Source organism: Sinocyclocheilus grahami, unplaced genomic scaffold, assembly GCF_001515645.1.
Source record: "Sinocyclocheilus grahami isolate Dianchi unplaced genomic scaffold, SAMN03320097.WGS_v1.1 scaffold1771.1, whole genome shotgun sequence".
Classification (NCBI taxonomy): Eukaryota; Metazoa; Chordata; class Actinopteri; order Cypriniformes; family Cyprinidae; genus Sinocyclocheilus; species Sinocyclocheilus grahami.
In genome coordinates this window covers 100,284-119,444 of record NW_015506950.1, presented here as the reverse complement: position 1 = coordinate 119,444, position 19,161 = coordinate 100,284, and the positions used below count along the sequence as shown (strand labels likewise).

The 19,161-nt window shown below is 37.8% G+C and overlaps 1 protein-coding gene across 1 annotated transcript in view; it reads left to right on the top strand.

Moving 5' to 3' along the window:
• The first annotated feature begins 275 nt into the window (after positions 1 to 275).
• LOC107572541 (DIS3-like exonuclease 2) overlaps positions 276 to 19,161 on the top strand; it is a 79,210-nt gene continuing 60,324 nt past the window's right edge. The window contains exons 1-3 of the mRNA XM_016258959.1: positions 276 to 408; positions 4,775 to 4,828; positions 5,260 to 5,361. Of these exons, the coding sequence (XP_016114445.1) occupies positions 358 to 408; positions 4,775 to 4,828; positions 5,260 to 5,361 (207 nt within the window). The 5' untranslated portion in view covers positions 276 to 357. The remainder of the gene's footprint in view (positions 409 to 4,774; positions 4,829 to 5,259; positions 5,362 to 19,161) is intronic.

The window sequence follows — 19,161 nt, the reverse complement described above, 5'->3', positions numbered from 1 at the left end:
TAGTCAACATTTGAAGTGGATCAAAAAAAGTTCAAAGTTGTTCTGAGACAAGAACACATTTTGGTTTTAGGACAACTTTGATGAAAGGTTTTGATCCACTTCAAATGTTGACTACTGTATACATGGCTTCAAAGCTAATATTTAAAAAAAAATCATGTGACCTGAACAAATTTAGTTTTATTCCAAATCTAAATTTAAAAAAATGTTTGTTTGTTTTTTTGCATGTGAGCTGCAGTTTTTTTTTATCTTTGTTTTGCCTTTCTTTTTACAGCATCAAAGGAAAGCTTACCACAAAACAATAAAGATAAAGGCACTAAAGGTGGTAGAGGGTTCCGGAAGCAACTGTTTGAGCACTACATGTGCACTGAGGATGTTTCTGCAGGCCTGGAAAGAGGAGAACTCATAAAGGTGATATAGTACATGTAAACCTATACTTCTGGGTAGTTAACTGTACAAGCCAAGCAATGACCATGTTCTGCAGTGTGACATGCTTAACTTCTGAGCATCTAAAATGGTTTTACTTTTTAAAAACCTTTTTTATACATGTATAATTTGCATAATATAAAAAACAATGTGGGGAGAAAAAAAATATATATATATAATCGTAACTGAGAGCATGCCTGGAATATTTGTACTTTGCTGAATGAATTTGCAAAAAGAAAAAAAGCCCAAAATAACTGATTCAAAGTCATCTCTTGAAGCTTTGGAATCTTTAAGAACTTATCAAGCAAGAATTATGAAGGTTTTAATGAAATTGTCATCTTAATAATTTTATAGTATTATTTTCTGCTTGTTACCTGATCACTCTGGTAATGAGCAAGTAGACAGTGCTGCCTAAGAAGCATTATTTACAGAACTTGTAAAATGCTATACATTTAAAAACAAATTGCAGTCAGAATAGGATCAGTGTTAATTAAATCAATCCTGATGTTGGGACAAGATATGTATTCCCTTTTAATAATCATTAGGATCAAGTAATTCACACACGTTGCCAGATATGACACTCAAGATTTTAAAGTGCCCCTATTATGGGTTATGAAAGGTTAATTTTTTGGTTTTGGGAGTCCCCAACAACAGGTAGACATGCATGCAAGGTCAAAAAACACTTTCATTGTCTTTATAATATGCATTTATTTTTACCTTATTTACTCAACGACTTCCAATCAATTCGCTCAATGATTCACTTTGCGTGACGCTAATCTGCGGTGATTAGTCCAATTGGTCGATTTCATTTCCATTTCATCATGCCTGTATTGCCTGATAAAGCAGCGTTTGTGAGCGCAGTGCTGCTTTGTGTACAGCCGTTACCGGGGAAACCGCTATTTTTACCGCTCCAAAAGCCGCTATTTTTACCGCTCTGACCTTTTAAAATTCCATGACCCGTGGGAACCCTGCACTAGGCACCTAGTGCAGGGTTCCCACGGGTCATGGAATTTTAAAAGGTCTATTCCAGACATTGAGTCAAGGAATAGGAATTTTCAAGGAATTGTATATATTTTTTGTCTAAGTCATGGAATATCAGGGATTTCCGTTTGTCGCTTTAAATTTTCCATTCATCAAAGTGTAATTTTTCTATACTGTATTTTTTTTTTTATCACATTGTTTCACGCGTTTTGCCTATTGTTATGGTTAGGCTACATGGCTCAACAATAAGATGTGCTCGGGACAGTTGATGGATTTGTCACTTGCCTGATCGGGCTGCTGCTGTGTAGTCACGAAAGTTTATTGTTTGCATGTGTTTTTAAGCCTTGTTAATTTAAAAATTCAAGCGATTTTAAAAGCATTCGGGCACGAAAGACAACTGCATTCACTACTCGCGTGCCGTGTTCTGTGTGAACAGCCCACGTATAGACAGCTGCGAGCCCTGAATTGAGTTTTCTTTCCGCGTCATTAACTGTGGCCAGAGATGCTGAAGACGGCTGCAAAGAGGAGAAAATACTATAGCAGGCAGAACAAGATCACTGTTCACAAATGCGCGGAATATAGGAATCCTAAATATTGAATTTTATATAAATGTGTTTTTGAGGGAAACTGGCTTTTTTCAGAAAAGTTTACATTAGTTTTGATACCTCAGGTGCTGCTGTGTTTACAGTAGTAACCAAGGAAACGCTGTATTACTATTCCATAAGCACCACCTGCTGGCTGAGAGTGTTTTTTTGAGCCCTTGGACTATTTTGTAGCATTGGCTACAAAATGACCACTTCAAAGACTGGGTGTTAAAAGTAGACGACAGAAAAGCAAAAACCACCACCAGTGTGCAGCATCCATTTGGATGATGCGACGGCAGCCACAGGACAACGGCGCCAGTGCGCTCACCACACACCAGCTACAGGTGGAGAGGTGAGAGAGTCATAGAGCCAGTCAAGTGGATGGGGATTATTAGGAGGCCATGATAGACTGGCCCATGATGGGGCCAGTTGCGGCAATTTGGCCAGGACCCTCTTACACCCCTGCTCTTTTACGAGAAGTGCCATGGGATTTTTAATGACCACAGAGAGTCAGGACCTCGGTTCTCATCTGAAGGACGATGCTTTTTTTACAGTATTGTGTCCCCATCACTATATTGGGGCGTTAGAACCCACACAGACCACAGGGTGAGCACCCCCTGCTGGCCTCACTAACACCTCTTCCAACAGCAACCTAGCTTTCCCAGGAGGGCTCCCATCCAGGTACTGACCAGGCTCAACACTACTTAGCTTCAGTGGGCAACCAGTCTTGGGCTGCAGGGTGATATGGCTTGGTATTCATTTTAAAAATGGCTCGTTTAAATGATTCAGAGTCGACACTTTCTTTTGAGAGACAATAACTTTATACACTTTCAGATTTAGGTGCACTGTCAGATTTAAAACTTTGCAGGATGTTTTCATTCACTTAGAGCTGTGTTACACACTGCATGAAAGTTAATTTTCAAAAATCCATAATAGGGGCACTTTAACATCTATTTTAGCTAATAAGAGAAAATTCCCCGGGGGGGAAAAAAAAATCTTAAACATTTTTAGTTTTATTTTTAAAGAACTAAACCTGGCTATTGCCATGAATATAGCCATAGAAGTTGGCATTGCATTAAATAGAAAAGGAGTTAAAATAAATTTTAACCTGAAATCTTTAAAAAAGTTGGGCTGCAGGGTGATATGGCTTGGTATTCATTTTAAAAATGGCTCGTTTAAATGATTCAGAGTCGACACTTTCTTTTGAGAGACAATAACTTTATACACTTTCAGATTTAGGTGCACTGTCAGATTTAAAACTTTGCAGGATGTTTTCATTCACTTAGAGCTGTGTTACACACTGCATGAAAGTTAATTTTCAAAAATCCATAATAGGGGCACTTTAACATCTATTTTAGCTAATAAGAGAAAATTCCCCGGGGGGGAAAAAAGAATCTTAAACATTTTTAGTTTTATTTTTAAAGAACTAAACCTGGCTATTGCCATGAATATAGCCATAGAAGTTGGCATTGCATTAAATAGAAAAGGAGTAAAAATAAAATAAATTTTAACCTGAAATCTTTAAAAAAGTTTGTTGTTTGTCAACTAAACTTTACTACTTACTGTGCAGTTGTATATACTGTACACTGCCTGCTATTTTTATTTAAATGAGTGAGCAAAACAGTAGGCATCCTTTACCCAATATTCCCATATTCCCTTTTAATTTGTTTAATTAATAGCGAGTGCTTTTCAGGCGAGAGCAGCAGAGTGATAGCTGCTAAGTCTTTTAGTCCCTATATATATATATATTTTTTTTCTCAGTTACCTCTTTGTCCCCACAATCAAAATAATATAAGCAGGTAAATCCGTGAATTAAAAACACAAATTTGTTCAGATAACAATAGGGGACAAAATTGCAATTCCTTACTGGCCTGCTTCACAAAAATATGCAAAATCCAAAACATTTATGGATGATAATGGAAGGCAGATTCAATTTTCATAAATGCTTCAATTAATTTTTTAATTTACCATGGTCATCGGCTGTATTATTAATTTTTGATGTTCTAAAGCCAAACGGTTTTCACTAGGGGAAAAAATATCTATATATTGGGTTGTATTTGATTTTTTTTTTTTATTATTATTTTTTAAAATTCTTATCGATGCCCAGATGGTTTCATTCAGTTTCGTATATATTTAGTATATTTGGGTTACTTCTCAAACGACATTGTTTTCATGTAACATGCTTCGTTTTATCTTCCCCACAATCAAAATAATATAAGCAGGTAAATCCGTGAATTAAAAACACAAATTTGTTCAGATAACAATAGGGGACAAAATTGCAATTCCTTACTGGCCTGCTTCACAAAAATATGCAAAATCCAAAACATTTATGGATGATAATGGAAGGCAGATTCAATTTTCATAAATGCTTCAATTAATTTTTTAATTTACCATGGTCATCGGCTGTATTATTAATTTTTGATGTTCTAAAGCCAAACGGTTTTCACTAGGGGAAAAAATATCTATATATTGGGTTGTATTTGATTTTTTTTTTTATTATTATTTTTTAAAATTCTTATCGATGCCCAGATGGTTTCATTCAGTTTCGTATATATTTAGTATATTTGGGTTACTTCTCAAACGACATTGTTTTCATGTAACATGCTTCGTTTTATCCTGGAAATTTTTCTCTTGTTCTGTTTAATATTTCAAAATAAAAATAACAAGTGGACTTAAATTTTACATGGGCTTATTATGGTCATTTATTCTGTAGAGTAAAATCTCAAAATGGACAACTATTTAAACAGTTGGCATAATTCAAATATTTAAATGTCATTCTCTTTAAGGGAGTACTGAGAATAAACCCTAAGAAGTACATGGAAGCTTTTGTCCCGTCTCCTGTGAGTATTTTTTCACCCTTGTACATACTATTGAACATATACAGTGTACCCTTAAGTTAAACATACTATCGAACATTGAGTTGTGGTCAGAATTATTACTGGAACAATCCTCCTCGCCATGCTTTTGCTCTACCCCCTCTAATTTAACCTCTACCACCTCTAATTTTTTTTTTTAATGTAAGCTCAAAAGTGTAAACAATGCAGATTTATTTTCACTGCCTTCTTTGCTTATGTTTACCAAGGGGGGCAAATAGTTCTGACCACAACACAAATGGTTGCTAGCATAATCATGATTCTCATTCAAAAGTAACTGACCAGCTCTTTTTGATTAGTAGTGGGTGTTGCTTTGTCATTGTCCTAATTCTGATTAAGTGTAACTCTCATTTGATGCAAATTTTAATTGTGAATTGTATGTGATTTTTGTGGTACAGGATGGGTCAGCTGATATCTTTCTGGATGGGATTGCAGCTCGTAACAGGGCTCTCAATGGAGATGATGTTGTGGTGAAAGTCCTCCCCTCTGAACAGTGGAAGGTACTTTATCAAAATGTACTTAAATTTTGACAGGTAAGTAATTGGGAACTTATTCAATAATTTGAAGTTCTCTACCCATCTATTAATGACTTCCTGACATGGATTATAACTTCGGGAGCAGAACAATTTATTACCTCACATAACTCATTGCTAATTGTTATGGCTAATTGTGCCGTGATTATTTCCCGAGAAACATGTCTTTGTAAAAGCCAGTATAGCAGTATAGTTTCCAGTCACCAAATATAAATTTCATTGAACTTTTGAGATGTTGATAACAAATTTTCAGTGTAGTCTCAATGTGAAATAAAAAAAGCTGCATGCATAATGAAAGATGCAAATGCTGTTTAAAATTGTATTAGAAGACGAGTAGCATGTCAGGCTGTATGTCAGCTTCTCTTTGCATATATTATTAATAGAGTGCTTGAAAATGTACAGGTGCATCTCAATAAATTAGAATGTTGTGGAAAAGTTCATTTATTTCAGTAATTCAACTCAAATTGTGAAACTCGTGTATTAAATAAATTCAATGCACACAGACTGAAGTAGTTTAAGTCTTTTGGTTCTTTTAATTGTGGTGATTTTGGCTCACATTTAACAAAAACCCACCAATTCACTATCTCAACAAATTAGAATATGGTGACATGCCAATCAGCTAATCAACTCAAAACACCTGCAAAGGTTTCCTGAGCCTTCAAAATGGTCTCTCAGTTTGGTTCACTACGCTACACAATCATGAGGAAGACTGCTGATCTGACAGTTGTCCAGAAGACAATCATTGACACCCTTCACAAGGAGGGTAAGCCTTTGAAGATGTTGATTTCATTTTCCAGCAGGATTTGGCACCTGCCAAAATTGGCACCTGATTTGGCACCTGCCAAAAGCACCAAAAGTTGGTTAAATGACCATGGTGTTGGTGTGCTTGACTGGCCAGCAAACTCACCAGACCTGAACCCCATAGAGAATCTATGGGGTATTGTCAAGAGGAAAATGAGAAACAAGAGACCAAAAAATGCAGATGAGCTGAAGGCCACTGTCAAAGATACCTGGGCTTCCATACCACCTCGGCAATGCCACAAACTGATCACCTCCATGGCACGCAGAATTGAGACAGTAATTAAAGCAAAAGGAGCCCCTACCAAGTATTGAGTACATGTACAGTAAATGAACGTACTTTCCAGAAGGCCAGCAATTCACTAAAAATGTTTTTTTTTAAATTGGTCTTATGAAGTATTCTAATTTGTTGAGGTAGTGAATTGGTGGGTTTTTGTTAAATGTGAGCCAAAATCATCACAATTAAAAGAACCAAAGACTTAAACCACTTCAGTCTGTGTGCATTGAATTTATTTAATACACGAGTTTCACAGTTTGAGTTGAATTACTGAAATAAATGAACTTTTCCACGACATTCTAATTTATAGAGATGCATCTGTATTTGTCCCATCCTGATTTCTTCTGATTTTGTGTATATTTCATACTAGATCTTCAGATGAAATACAACATGAAACACAGGCAACCTGAATAAACAATTTTATATATTTATTTATTTAGCAATCACCCATGTGAAGAAACTAATTGACCTGTTAAATTTAAAATTGTGCCCCTTTTAGCAGCAATAACTTCCCATCTCCAATAACTGGAGATCAGTCTTTGACAGTGCTGTGATGGAACTTTGGCCCACTCTTCTTTGCAGAACTACGTTAGTTCAGCCACACTGGAGGGTTTTCATGCTTGAACAGCCCATTGCCACATTATCTCAATTGTGATTGAGAAGTCAGAAGTTTGACAAGGCCACTTCAAAAACGTAATTTTCCTTTTTTTGAGCCATTCAGAGATGGACTTACCCCTGTGTTTTGAATCATTGTCTTCCCACTAAAGAAGTGGGAAGTTCTCACACCCCACCCACCCCCCCACGGTGATACCGGTATTATCGGTGTTGTCACACGTCGATTAACCGGTGGGAAAATTTCCTCACCGTCACAGCCCTACTTCCCTCATAATCCATTTATGCTTGATCTTCAACTTACAAACTGAAGACTGGGCATTCATGGATTTTCTGGTAGGTTTTCTCAGAATTTATGTTTGCCTTAATTCTTGCCCGGGCTCTGAAGCAGCAAAGCATCCCTGCACCAGTACAATGCCACCACCATGCTTGACCATAAATATGATGTTCTTTTTGTGGAATTTGGCATTATTTAACAGGACCCCTGTCTTCCAAACAGTTCCACTTTTGACTCATCAGTCCACAAAACATTCTCCTTAAAGATTTGCGGGTCATCATTTTGGCATTGACGACATTCAGATTCAGGTTTATTTTTTATTTATTTTATTTTTTTTACAACATACAAACCAGAATGCAAACATAAACATATCAATTCAACTTCCTCACCCACCCAACCTAAAAAATAAAAAAAAAACAGATGAGCCTTAATATTTTCTGGGTTAGCAGTGGTTTTTGCTTCACCACTTTTCCATGGATGACATTTTTGGCCAATGTCTTTCAGATAGTGGAGTATCTATGAAAATGCTTTGTATTCACAAAACATCTTAAGGCTAAAAGTAGCTCATAACTTGTAGATTTAGGAGAAAATCTTAAAGGTGCCATAGAATGCAAAAATCACTTTTATAAGGTGGTTGAACACAGTTGTGTGGCCGCAGTGTGTGAAAACAACCAGCCTACAATGGTAAAAATCCACCCACTCATTATTTTATAATCCCAATAAATCATAAACCGTCTCTCCACACTAGCAGTTCCAGATTTCTCACTACTATGACGTTGTATTTCTGGAAAGTCCCGCCCATTTGTGACGCTCTCTGCCCTATTAGCATATACACAAGCCCTGAGTGAGAAGCAGCGGTCCGCCATTACGGTTTTCTCGCTGTAGCTGCCGGAGGTACAATGTCAGCGCCAAAGAGCCATTAAAAGCATTGTGTGTTAGGATGCACCAACAAACATGAGTCACCATAGACCACTGAGGACACAGTGATTCAATTTCATTTTCGAAGGAAATGTCCCGGAAAAAAACCGGAAAAGTCCTATGCGTTTGTGCTAACATTTTACACCGGACTGCCTCACAAACGAGGGTCAGTTCAGCGCTGGAGTTGTGCAAAGATTGCTTCTGAAAGAGGGATCGATACCAACGCTTCGTGCGCAAACGTCCAGACTCCAGACAAAGTAAGCATCACGCGTCATATTTTGTTTTCCAAAAGAGCTTCTTGGCTCTCTGTAAGGCTAATGTTGCTAAAGCTACCATTGTCTCTGCCTGTTTTCACTGATGCTGCCTTCACGTGCTACCAGAATGATCTTAAATAGGAATGTGGTAGTTAAAAATTGCATTTGGAAGCAATGTGAGGATCAGTAACATGGTCACCACCAGTTAGACCGTAACGCCCGCGAGCATGAGCTCTTGAAGCTCCGCACTCTTCTGAAAAGGGAGGCGGGAGCACTAGCTAATATTCATTTAAAGGGGACAAACACAAAAAACAGCGTGTTTTGGCTCATACTCTAAAAGCGGCAAATTCAACAAGCTATAAAAAATTATCTGTGGGGCATTTTGAGATAAAACTTCACACATACACTCTGGCAGTGGCGGGCAGTGCATTTTACACCTAGGCCTTCAGTGGCGTCCTACATAAATTAATCCATCTCTTCATGCCATCATAATGATGCCACGGCTATAGAAACCATAAGTATTACACAGTAATGCAGTATAACAGGGCACTACATAACAGACAGGTATCGTAGCCTATGTAGCGAGAATGAATGCCATTACTAAAGAAAGAAACCCAATTAACAATTGCGCAACAGATCATCTGTAGCTGAAGCATTAACCTAACAAAATGACACGCATACAGTCCATCCGATGTTCTTGCAGACATTTATTCACCCAATTGTATTTATACTTTACAGATAGCATTGGTATAAAACAAATAAGGTGATTACATGTGTTTTAAAGTTGATCTAACAATTGAATGTTTTCTTACTGCTTTTCGTCTACACGAGTCTCCCCGCCGGTCTGCCAGCGCGAAAGTTGACCTAACAATTTAATGTTCTCTTATTACTGCTTTTCGTCTACACGAGTCTCCCCGCCGGTCTGCCAGCGTGCTGCGGTAGGAAAATACTGGTTAGCACAGCTTTACTAGGAAAGCGAGCAAGTAACATTAAAATAATTCATACAAGACGATGAAGAAAAGTGTATAGATGTGTTTTAACGTACCTCTGTGACTCATCTTCCCGCTGGGCTGCCTCTGCCAGCGCCGCTGCGGCCGGAGGAACAGTCCGGTTAATACAGCTCCACTCGGGAAACTGAGATATTCTTACGGAAACTTAAACCTGGCTTTATATTGCGCAAATAACATCAGCATACAACGCATCAAGCAATAAAAGAGTCAAGAATGAAAATTAACCTACCATACTCTAGTGGTTTTTCATCTTCACGAGTCTTTCACAGAGCCGGTGCCGAGGAGGTGTGTGGTTGTTTTTCCGCAGTCATTAGGACTATTGTTTTTAGATTGACTATATATAGTAGGCAAATCTTTTTTCAAAATGCACTGAAAATCTAAACCTGAGGAGCAGTAATAAAAGTTTTAATAAAATGATTTACAGTGATGCTGTTTGCTAGCTAGTACGCTGACCATCCAATCAAAGGAGGAGAAAATGCTGACGTTATCGTTAGCCAGCTAGATGGCCCTAGTGCTGCCAACTCGAAATCTGTTTGGTTAAAGCAACTATTTCATTGCTATTGATTTAAGCTAACAGACGCCAGCACTGTTGATTCTGAAGGCCTTAAGGTAGATTTCTTTGACCCTGGCAACACAATTGCTGAAATATGATTGGATAAAAGCTTTAATATAAACATACACTGCTGGAAGCAGTGCAACCAAGAGAAAAGCTATGAACTGAAGAGAATAGACTATTGGAAATAATTTAATACACATTCATGGAAAAATATATTAAAACTAAATCAGTGATTCTGATAGTGTTTGGGCAAAGAAGGCTTTGCTGGCCCTGACGGCCCACCACTGCACTCTGGGGACATCAGAGAACATTTTAAAATATTGTATCAATGCATTCTATGGCATCTTTAAAAATAATGGGCGTGTCAGTACTAAATTTAGGACTCCTACATTTTTTGCTCTAGGAGTCTTTCACAAAGCGTTTTAGCACTAAAACTAGCTCCTAAATCTGTGAAACGATAGGAGTAGTGAAGAGGACTCCTAAGTCACTAAGACCAAGCCACAAACTATCCTAAAATGGCTGTTGCCGGCAATCTGCCTCTGAACGTAAACATTTTAGAAACATTTGATGATAATGACCTTTTAAAAAGGTATCACCTTTGGTTTTGGAGGTTACCCCAACTCCTAATTTTCCTTTGATTTATATCCTTGTTTTCATTAACCAGTTGGACAAGAAGTATCAGCTGTTCTTGCGTCCATTTTTAAAAAAAAATTTTTTTACGTTTGCGTGTATTACTGTCAGCCATGATTATTCTACTGTTAATTAAAAGTCTGTGTATATGCATATCTGCTAATTGTTTTTGAGAAGCATACATGTAAGAGGCTGACAATAAGCTGAACATATACTTGTTTAATTAGTGACACTTATCCTGCATTTTAAAATCTTTATTTGAATGTGGCAATTAACGTTTAAAAAAAAAAAATGTGAAACCTTTATTTGAACACCGCAACATATTGTGCTCTACAATATTTCTATGAGTAAATCTCTGACAGAGACCCCTATCAGCCAATCACTGTGTGCATAGTAAGCATGACATCATCCATAGCAACGAGGTCAACCCCGCCCTTACGCTTAGCTTAAGACTTCTCTCTATTCCTTAATAAAAGTTTGTCTCAGCAGCTTTGTGAATGGGTTTTAAGAGAAAACTCTTAGCTAAAAACTTTTACTGCTATTTAGAAGAACTCTTAGTGGTAAGATAAAATGTTTTGTGAATACGGGCCCAGGTCTGATTGCTGCCAGCCCTGTTCAACTGGGAGTTAGTAACTTTTTCACAGCACTGAATGTCTATGCTATGACTTCAGTGTTTTTCCATACAGCAGAGCAAGTAGATGATTTTATTTTTATTAAGTTATATAAACATTCTGTATATCAAAATTGGCGACAACATTGAAGCTTTAATAAGGGTTGATGTGTGCACGTGTGGGCTGTTGAGTATCAGGAAATCTAAACTACTGCCAGGCAAGTTAAGTCAAGATGAAAATAATCAGCTTTGTGAATAATCTACAGCATAGGCCTGACTTCATACTGGCTTTTCATAGTGCTGGGAGAGAATGAACCAATGGAGGAAAAATAACAAGATCTCAGTTCTTCATAATGGCTGATATTTAACATCCCTAATTTATGGAATCGCTGTTTGTTTCTCAAAGCCTTACAGAGCGGTTTGTCCAGAATTTTAACTCCTCACCAGAAAAAGTAAGAATTTTTATCTAAGCGTGTAAACGGTTATTTGTTTAATGTTGGGAATTTCTTCTGCGTATTTAAATTACATTCAGTTTTGCGCAGCGCAGAGTAACGCGTTGTGTGTGTGTGAGGGGAACAGGGCACTGTTGCCAACTCTCGCAAGATAAGCAACCGCAGCTTAAAAAACAAACCCAAAACAAGCCCAATTTATTTATTGTCGAGATGAAAATAATCAGCTTTGTGAATAATCTACAGCATAGGCCTGACTTCATACTGGCTTTTCATAGTGCTGGGAGAGAATGAACCAATGGAGGAAAAATAACAAGATCTCAGTTCTTCATAATGGCTGATATTTAACATCCCTAATTTATGGAATCGCTGTTTGTTTCTCAAAGCCTTACAGAGCGGTTTGTCCAGAATTTTAACTCCTCACCAGAAAAAGTAAGAATTTTTATCTAAGCGTGTAAACGGTTATTTGTTTAATGTTGGGAATTTCTTCTGCGTATTTAAATTACATTCAGTTTTGCGCAGCGCAGAGTAACGTGTTGTGTGTGTGTGAGGGGAACAGGGCACTGTTGCCAACTCTCGCAAGATAAGCAACCGCAGCTTAAAAAACAAACCCAAAACAAGCCCAATTTATTTTTATTTTTTTATCATCAATATTATTTATCAATTATTACCAATAAATGAACCTGCAACATATTAAACTGAAACCACTCTTTTATCTGAAAAGCAAAAACAGATGTTATTTTACAAAATCAGCAAACTGCAACAAAGTGAGAACAAAAAACTCTTCTCCAATCACCAGTGAGCAGAATAGGATTGGAGAGATGGAAAAGGAGAAAAACACACAAGCTTCAAAGGGGAACTGTAACATAGCCACATATTTATAGCTTACTAAAATATAGGCTATTCGAACCAAATGTATAGGCTATGTAGTTTTAGTATTAGTATAGGACTACTTGTTTTTTATTGCAGTCCATGATAATTAATACATTACAAAAACATCGTAAAAATTAGGCTAAAAGAAAGTCATCCCACTCCTCTGTCTACTTCTATCATCGCTTGGATTACAGCGTCACGCGCCGCCTTTTTGAACGTGATTTTCTCAAATGAGGAGGAGGAGGGGGTGGAACATTTGGCAAATTATGCTGCAGCACTTATAATATTGCACTGGTTGGCTATTAACTGTGAGCAGACAGTGTCAACCAATGCATTGGAGAATAAAGTGAACATAAATAAAGAAACGAAGTTGCTTGTCAGATTTCCCTAACAAGCATATTTTTTTAAATAAACCCAAAAAACCGCGACCCGGGAGTTTTTCACGCAACTTTACGAAAAAAGAAGCCCAAAGTCGCGTATAATATGTGGACTTGGCAACTATGGAACAGGGTCACTTCACAGGAGAGTAAACTGCCTGTCAGAAATCATAGCACGTCAGCTGTCTTAATCGCAGCTTGTGTACTGCATCATCACTGTGTCTGTGACGTGACTCTGTTGCCCTTTCGGGGTTGAACTGATGGTAAAACTAACGACATTATTAACTGTCTTGATATTTACTTTGAAAGCTTGAAGCTCGCGATTATGGTAAGGGACGTTACATTTCCGACGCATGCTTGTGGTGTTTGGCCAATCACAATGCACTGGTTCAGCTGGCCAATCAGAGAAGACTGCGCTTGTCAAAGGAGGGGGCTTTGTTGAAAACTGTGTTTTGAGAGAGGCGGGGCATAGAGGACCTACAATAATGTACAGTATTTGAAAAAGAATGTGTTTTTTGAACATTAAAGCATGTCAACATATTCTGTTACACCAAATACACCAAATAATGATCTTTAAAATAGCATCATATGACCCCTTTAACACTCTAAAAAAGAACAATACTTATACAGCTTTCATTAATCTTAATGTTACAAATAGGCTCTTATTGTAGTGTTACCATTTCATTTGTCATGCTTAAAGATGGCCATCTTTAAATATCTACACTGAGGCCATAGCATTGAAATTACATGCATATGGATGTTGTATGTATACTCTCACACTTTATTTCCTTCTATTTTAGAGTAGAGTAGATGATTATCTACTCAAAATGACAAAATATGTTAGTTTTACACTGGGCAAAAGTGCAGCGCTGCATTTATATTAACAATGATTTGGGACAAATATAGCCTCAAGTGTCAACACAAACAACATGAGGTGTCAGTGATTTCTGCCTCTAGAAGCAGCTCTTGCACTGTATAATGACAGCGTAACCTTCTCAGCAGCTCTAGCAACGGACGCAATCCAGGAAAGTTGTCGTCATGGATTTTTGCTGTTAAGCGATTAGTTCCAGCAATCAGCTATTGGTGCTGATCAATTGGTCGACCTCTACTGTATATACTTATACATTAAAGGGGTGGTTCACTGGCTTTTTTCTAGGTTTGATTGTGTTTATGGGGTGCAGTCTAACCTGTTAATGCTTCATTTTTTTAAAAACTCATTATTTTTCATATAAGTTACATTTATTCCACACCACTCTGTCCCTTCTCTGAGAAACGGCTGATCTTTTCCTGTTTTTATGAAGCCCCACCCTCAGAAATAGGCGATGAGTTCTGATTGGTTAGCTAGCCCAGTGTGTTGTGATTGGCTAAATCACCTCTAGTGCACCGTCTAAACGTCCCGCCCCTCACCTCAGCGGCATGTGCTCTGGTTGTATTGTAAACAACGGCATGTTAATATCACTTATCAGTTTGAGCCCGATTGAGAAGCACAGGATATTATTGAAGAGGATCTTGCAGAACCTGTGCAAGCATGGCTTTTAATGGTAGGCCTATGTTTTTTGTTTGTTGTTGTCTCATACTTTTAGATATGCTGTTATTTGTAAATTCTACTGCTTATGTTAGCTTTTTATATATACGGTTTTGTCCTGATTAAAGCTTTAATACAGTACGGCAACTGCACGCGCGTCCATGTATAACGCTTCTCATAGCTATGTGAAAATAAGTGTATAAATGGAACAGAACTGAGCTGATGATCTGAATGAGAGAGAGGCCGAACAGGCGACGCGAGGAACCGTATTAAGAACTGCTGCTTTAGAACATTGACTTTGAAACTTGTGAATCCATTAGAATCGTTAGAAGACAGAATTGGGATTCATATATGAATAGATTAAGTGCACCCCTAGTTTTCTCTTCCTCTTCTCTAAAGCAGCGCAGCATGGCCTCGCCCCCTTTGCTGCCTTTTCTCGAGGGCGGGGTTTATCTGGGTCTGTGATGTCACGAACCCGGGAAGTAACTCGTTGTAGTCCCTACCAGCCGTTTTTGTAGGCATTAAACTGCCAGAATTTTAAAAGACATCTCCGTTTGCGTTGAACTTTCAGCTTCGTAACTTTGCAGATATTGTTTATGCTCAAACAGCAACATTACTCACTAACTAACGTTAAAAAAGTGAAATCACAATCAACCACCCCTTTAATTTGCCTTGTACGTTCACTGTTCATGCAATTGTTATAGTTTTTATTCGTACAGTAGGCAAATGTTTCATCAATGATATTGTTAACCGCATTCATTTTGAAGCAGTTAAAGGGTTAGTTCGCCCAAAAATGAAAATTAGCCCACAAATTACTCACCCTCAAGTCATCCTAGGTGTATATGACTTTCTTCTTTCAGATGAATCCAGTCGGAGTTATATTAAAAATTGTTTGATCTTTCAAGCTGTTTAATGCCACTCAGCAGGTGTTGCATGCATCAGTCCAAAAGAAGTTAAATAAAGAGCGCCCATCCATAAAAAATGTCTCGCAGCTCCGGGCTGATGAGTTGAGCGTTGCGCATGCGCTGGTGAGTCTCGTGAAAACCAACGTTTGTTAACAGGAGCAAAGGTTCCTTACTTTAGCAAAGGAAAACCCGTCTCCTCTTGGCTTATCGAAATCCTCCGACATTCTTCTTTACAAATCCTCGTTTTGTACTTCTACTAAGTGACTGTTGTTTTGTTTTGATCTCTCCCCTGTGCTTCCGCATGAGTCACTTCTGAGCAGCGCATGCGCAACGCTGAACTCATACGTCAACCGCCCGGAGCTGCTTCCGTGTAGGACTGTTGGTGCAAGCTACATTAAAGTGATTATTACGTTTTGAATATACAGTAGGCCTTTGTTCACCCCCCGGAGCCATGTGAGACACTTTTTTTTGTTTATGGATGGGTGCTTTTTATTTAACTTCTTTTGGACCGATGCATGCAACACACGCTGAGTGGCATTAAACGGCTTGAAAGATCAAAGACATTTTTTTATATAACTCCGACTGGATTCGTCTGAAAGAAGAAAGTCATATACACCTAGGATGACTTGAGGGTGAGTAATTTGTGGGCTAATTTTCATTTTTGGGTGAACTAACCCTTTAATGATTTAAACCTTGGTTAAATTAATAATAAATTCAACATATATACATAACATTTTACTCCTATGGAAACGGTAATGCTAGTCAAACGCCATAGAATTTGTGTGATCTTAAAGTCTGAAATAGATGTTGCTCAATCATGACATTAAAATATACACAACTTATTCAGAGAAAATTGTGCATGATAATCTTTTAATTTCAATACTGCACAGAGCAATAGAGTAACAAAGGCTTGTATTGTATTATTAATTGTATAATCAAGTTAATTTCAGATACTAATACCAGATATTTTTGTTTAATATTTCCTGCATAATTATGTACATAAAGAAATGTATTTTGTGTTGGATCAGTACCTGTCAGCAAGTATGCAGCAGACACACACACCTTAACGATTTCAGCATATCACTTATCCTGCCCAAAAAGACCATAAACATTGCAGATAACGTCTGAAGTAAAAATGTACATACACATATCTTAAAAACTAATCCTGTGTGACCAATATGCTTCAAATTGGGTGATTTTAGGTTGTAGATTGAGCAAAGTTTTTGCTGTCAGTCAATGATACTCTCTTGCCGTTAGGGAATAGTAAGATGCATAATTATGTACTACTGGTGTGTTCAAGTCATGTCGAACAGCCTTTAAAATGCCAGACTTCCTGATCACTGCCCTGATTACTGGACTAGGGAGACAGGAGGCCTTTCTGTGTGGAGTTTGCATGTTCTCCCTGCGTCCGCGTGGGTTTACTCCGGTTTTCTCCCACAGCCCAAAGACATGCAGGTTAGGTGAATTGAAGATTCTACATTTTTCCTCCCAATTTGTGTGTATAACAGACTTGTGTATGGATTAAATGGTTCTCGCCATGAATATAGCCATACATGCTGGAATGGCGTTAAGAAAATAAACAAACAAACAGACAAACTTTATCGTCGCTGCAGATTCGCGTATTCACACAAGAAGCGTTTGTACAGTGTTACAGCAGCACTGCTCATTCGTGAAATCATCCTTATGTTCAATTTTACATCAAACTACAAAATACCTGCATTGCTTACAAGACATTGTTGTCACTACAGCTGCTTGCCGGAAATGGTGGACAGCGTACAACTGACTGAGGGCGGAAATATGCTAATACAGGATGGTCAGTGGGCTTGGGTAGGGCCTGAGAAGTATGATGTCATACTGCTCAGAAAATCAAAACGGCTTGATAATTGAGACGGTTTTTTTTTTTTTGGGATTAAAAAAAAAAGTGAATGGATTTTTAGCATTGTAGGGTGGCTATGTCCACACACTGCTAAGACACATTTATATGCATATGCAAACACCATGTAAAAGTGAATTTTGCCTCCAGTGTCCTTTTTGAGCATTTTAGTCAAGCTGAGATGCTATGACATTTACATTTAGTCATTTAGCAGACGCTTTTATCCAAAGGGACTTACAAATGAGGACAATAAAAGCAGTCAAAACTAACAAAAGAGCAACAATATATAAGTGCAAATGACAAGTCTCGGTTAGCCTAACGCAGTACACGTAGCAAGGTGTGTGTATATATATGTATGTGTATATATATATATGTGATGTGCGGATGGCGGTTATATCCGCGGGCGCTGCGGATAATCCGCGGATCGGGTGGGTCGGGTAATAAAAAAAATGCATTCTGATTATTTGCGGGTGGATAAAATAAATAATTAATTATGCAAGTATTAACTACATTTTCTAAATTATGAACGTGTTTTAAATAGGCTACAGAAATTGAATAAACTGTAGATTAACATTAAAAGTTATTCAACAAAACATTATTTAGTCAAGAGCAGTAAGGGATTTTCTCTGTCTTTTGTTGTTTGATTAACATTAATAAAAGACAGCACAGCTTTGTTAGGCTGCTGTCACAAGACCTATTTCACGAATCCAATGCTGATACCCATGCGTTTTATTTTGCAACTGTTTACATTAACTTAAGACAAACCCGACAGTACTTTCTCAATTTGGTACTCGCAGTACGCGCTTTGGATGTGACTGTGAGCGCACGCGCCTCTGGAGAGCTCGAGTACCGAATGGCTTAAAAAGACGTGAAAATAATAAATTTTTGTGACGATGCAACAATGACCGATTAGGCAATTGACAATTCTGTCAACTGTCCCGAAACGCGAGCTAATGTCTTCTATCGCAGTGTGCAGCAGCTCTAGATGCGTCGATGTGAAGCGAAAGTCAAAGAGAGAAGACGCGGTACAGCTGAATCACAGCTGGTTTCATCTGATGGTTTGTGTGTTTATTTACTCATCTAACCTACACGCTATATTGAATAAAGGTTCTGCAGTAATTTCCCTCATTTTAAAGTCAAAAGCTGTGGGAATGAGTAATGCGATGTATGCGCAATCCCACAACGAAATTCAGGATCTGATTAAACATAATTCTATTATACAGAGAATTGTGAAATTGATTTTCATGACTTTTCAAAAACTTTTTGAGTTTATTTATTTTTACAAAACTTTCTAGGCCTGGAAATTGCTGTTCAATTACTTTTCCAGGTTTTTCATGATCGTACGAACCCTAATGTGATGGTCGGGTGCGGTTATCTAAATCAGACAAAAATACAGGTGCGGGTGGATAATTTATTTGAAGCTGCTGATTCGGGTGACGTTTTAGCTCATCCACGCATCACTAATATATAATATATACAGTGCTGTGAAAAGGTTTTTGCCCCCTTCCTGTATTTTTTTTTAATTTTTTTTGCATATGTCACACTTAAAAGATTCAGATCATCAAACAAATTGTAATATTACACAGATAATGCAAGTAAATACAAAATGCATTTTTTAAATGATTTTCTTTTATTAAGGGAAAAAAGCTGTCCAAACCTGCCTGGCCCTACGTGAAAAAGTAATTGCCCCCTAAATCTAATAACTGGTTGTGCCACGCTTTGCAGCAACAACTGCAATCAAGTGTTTGCGATAACTGGCAATGAGTCTTTCACATCGCTGTGGAGGAATTTTGGCCCACTCTTCTTTGCAGAATTGTTTTAAT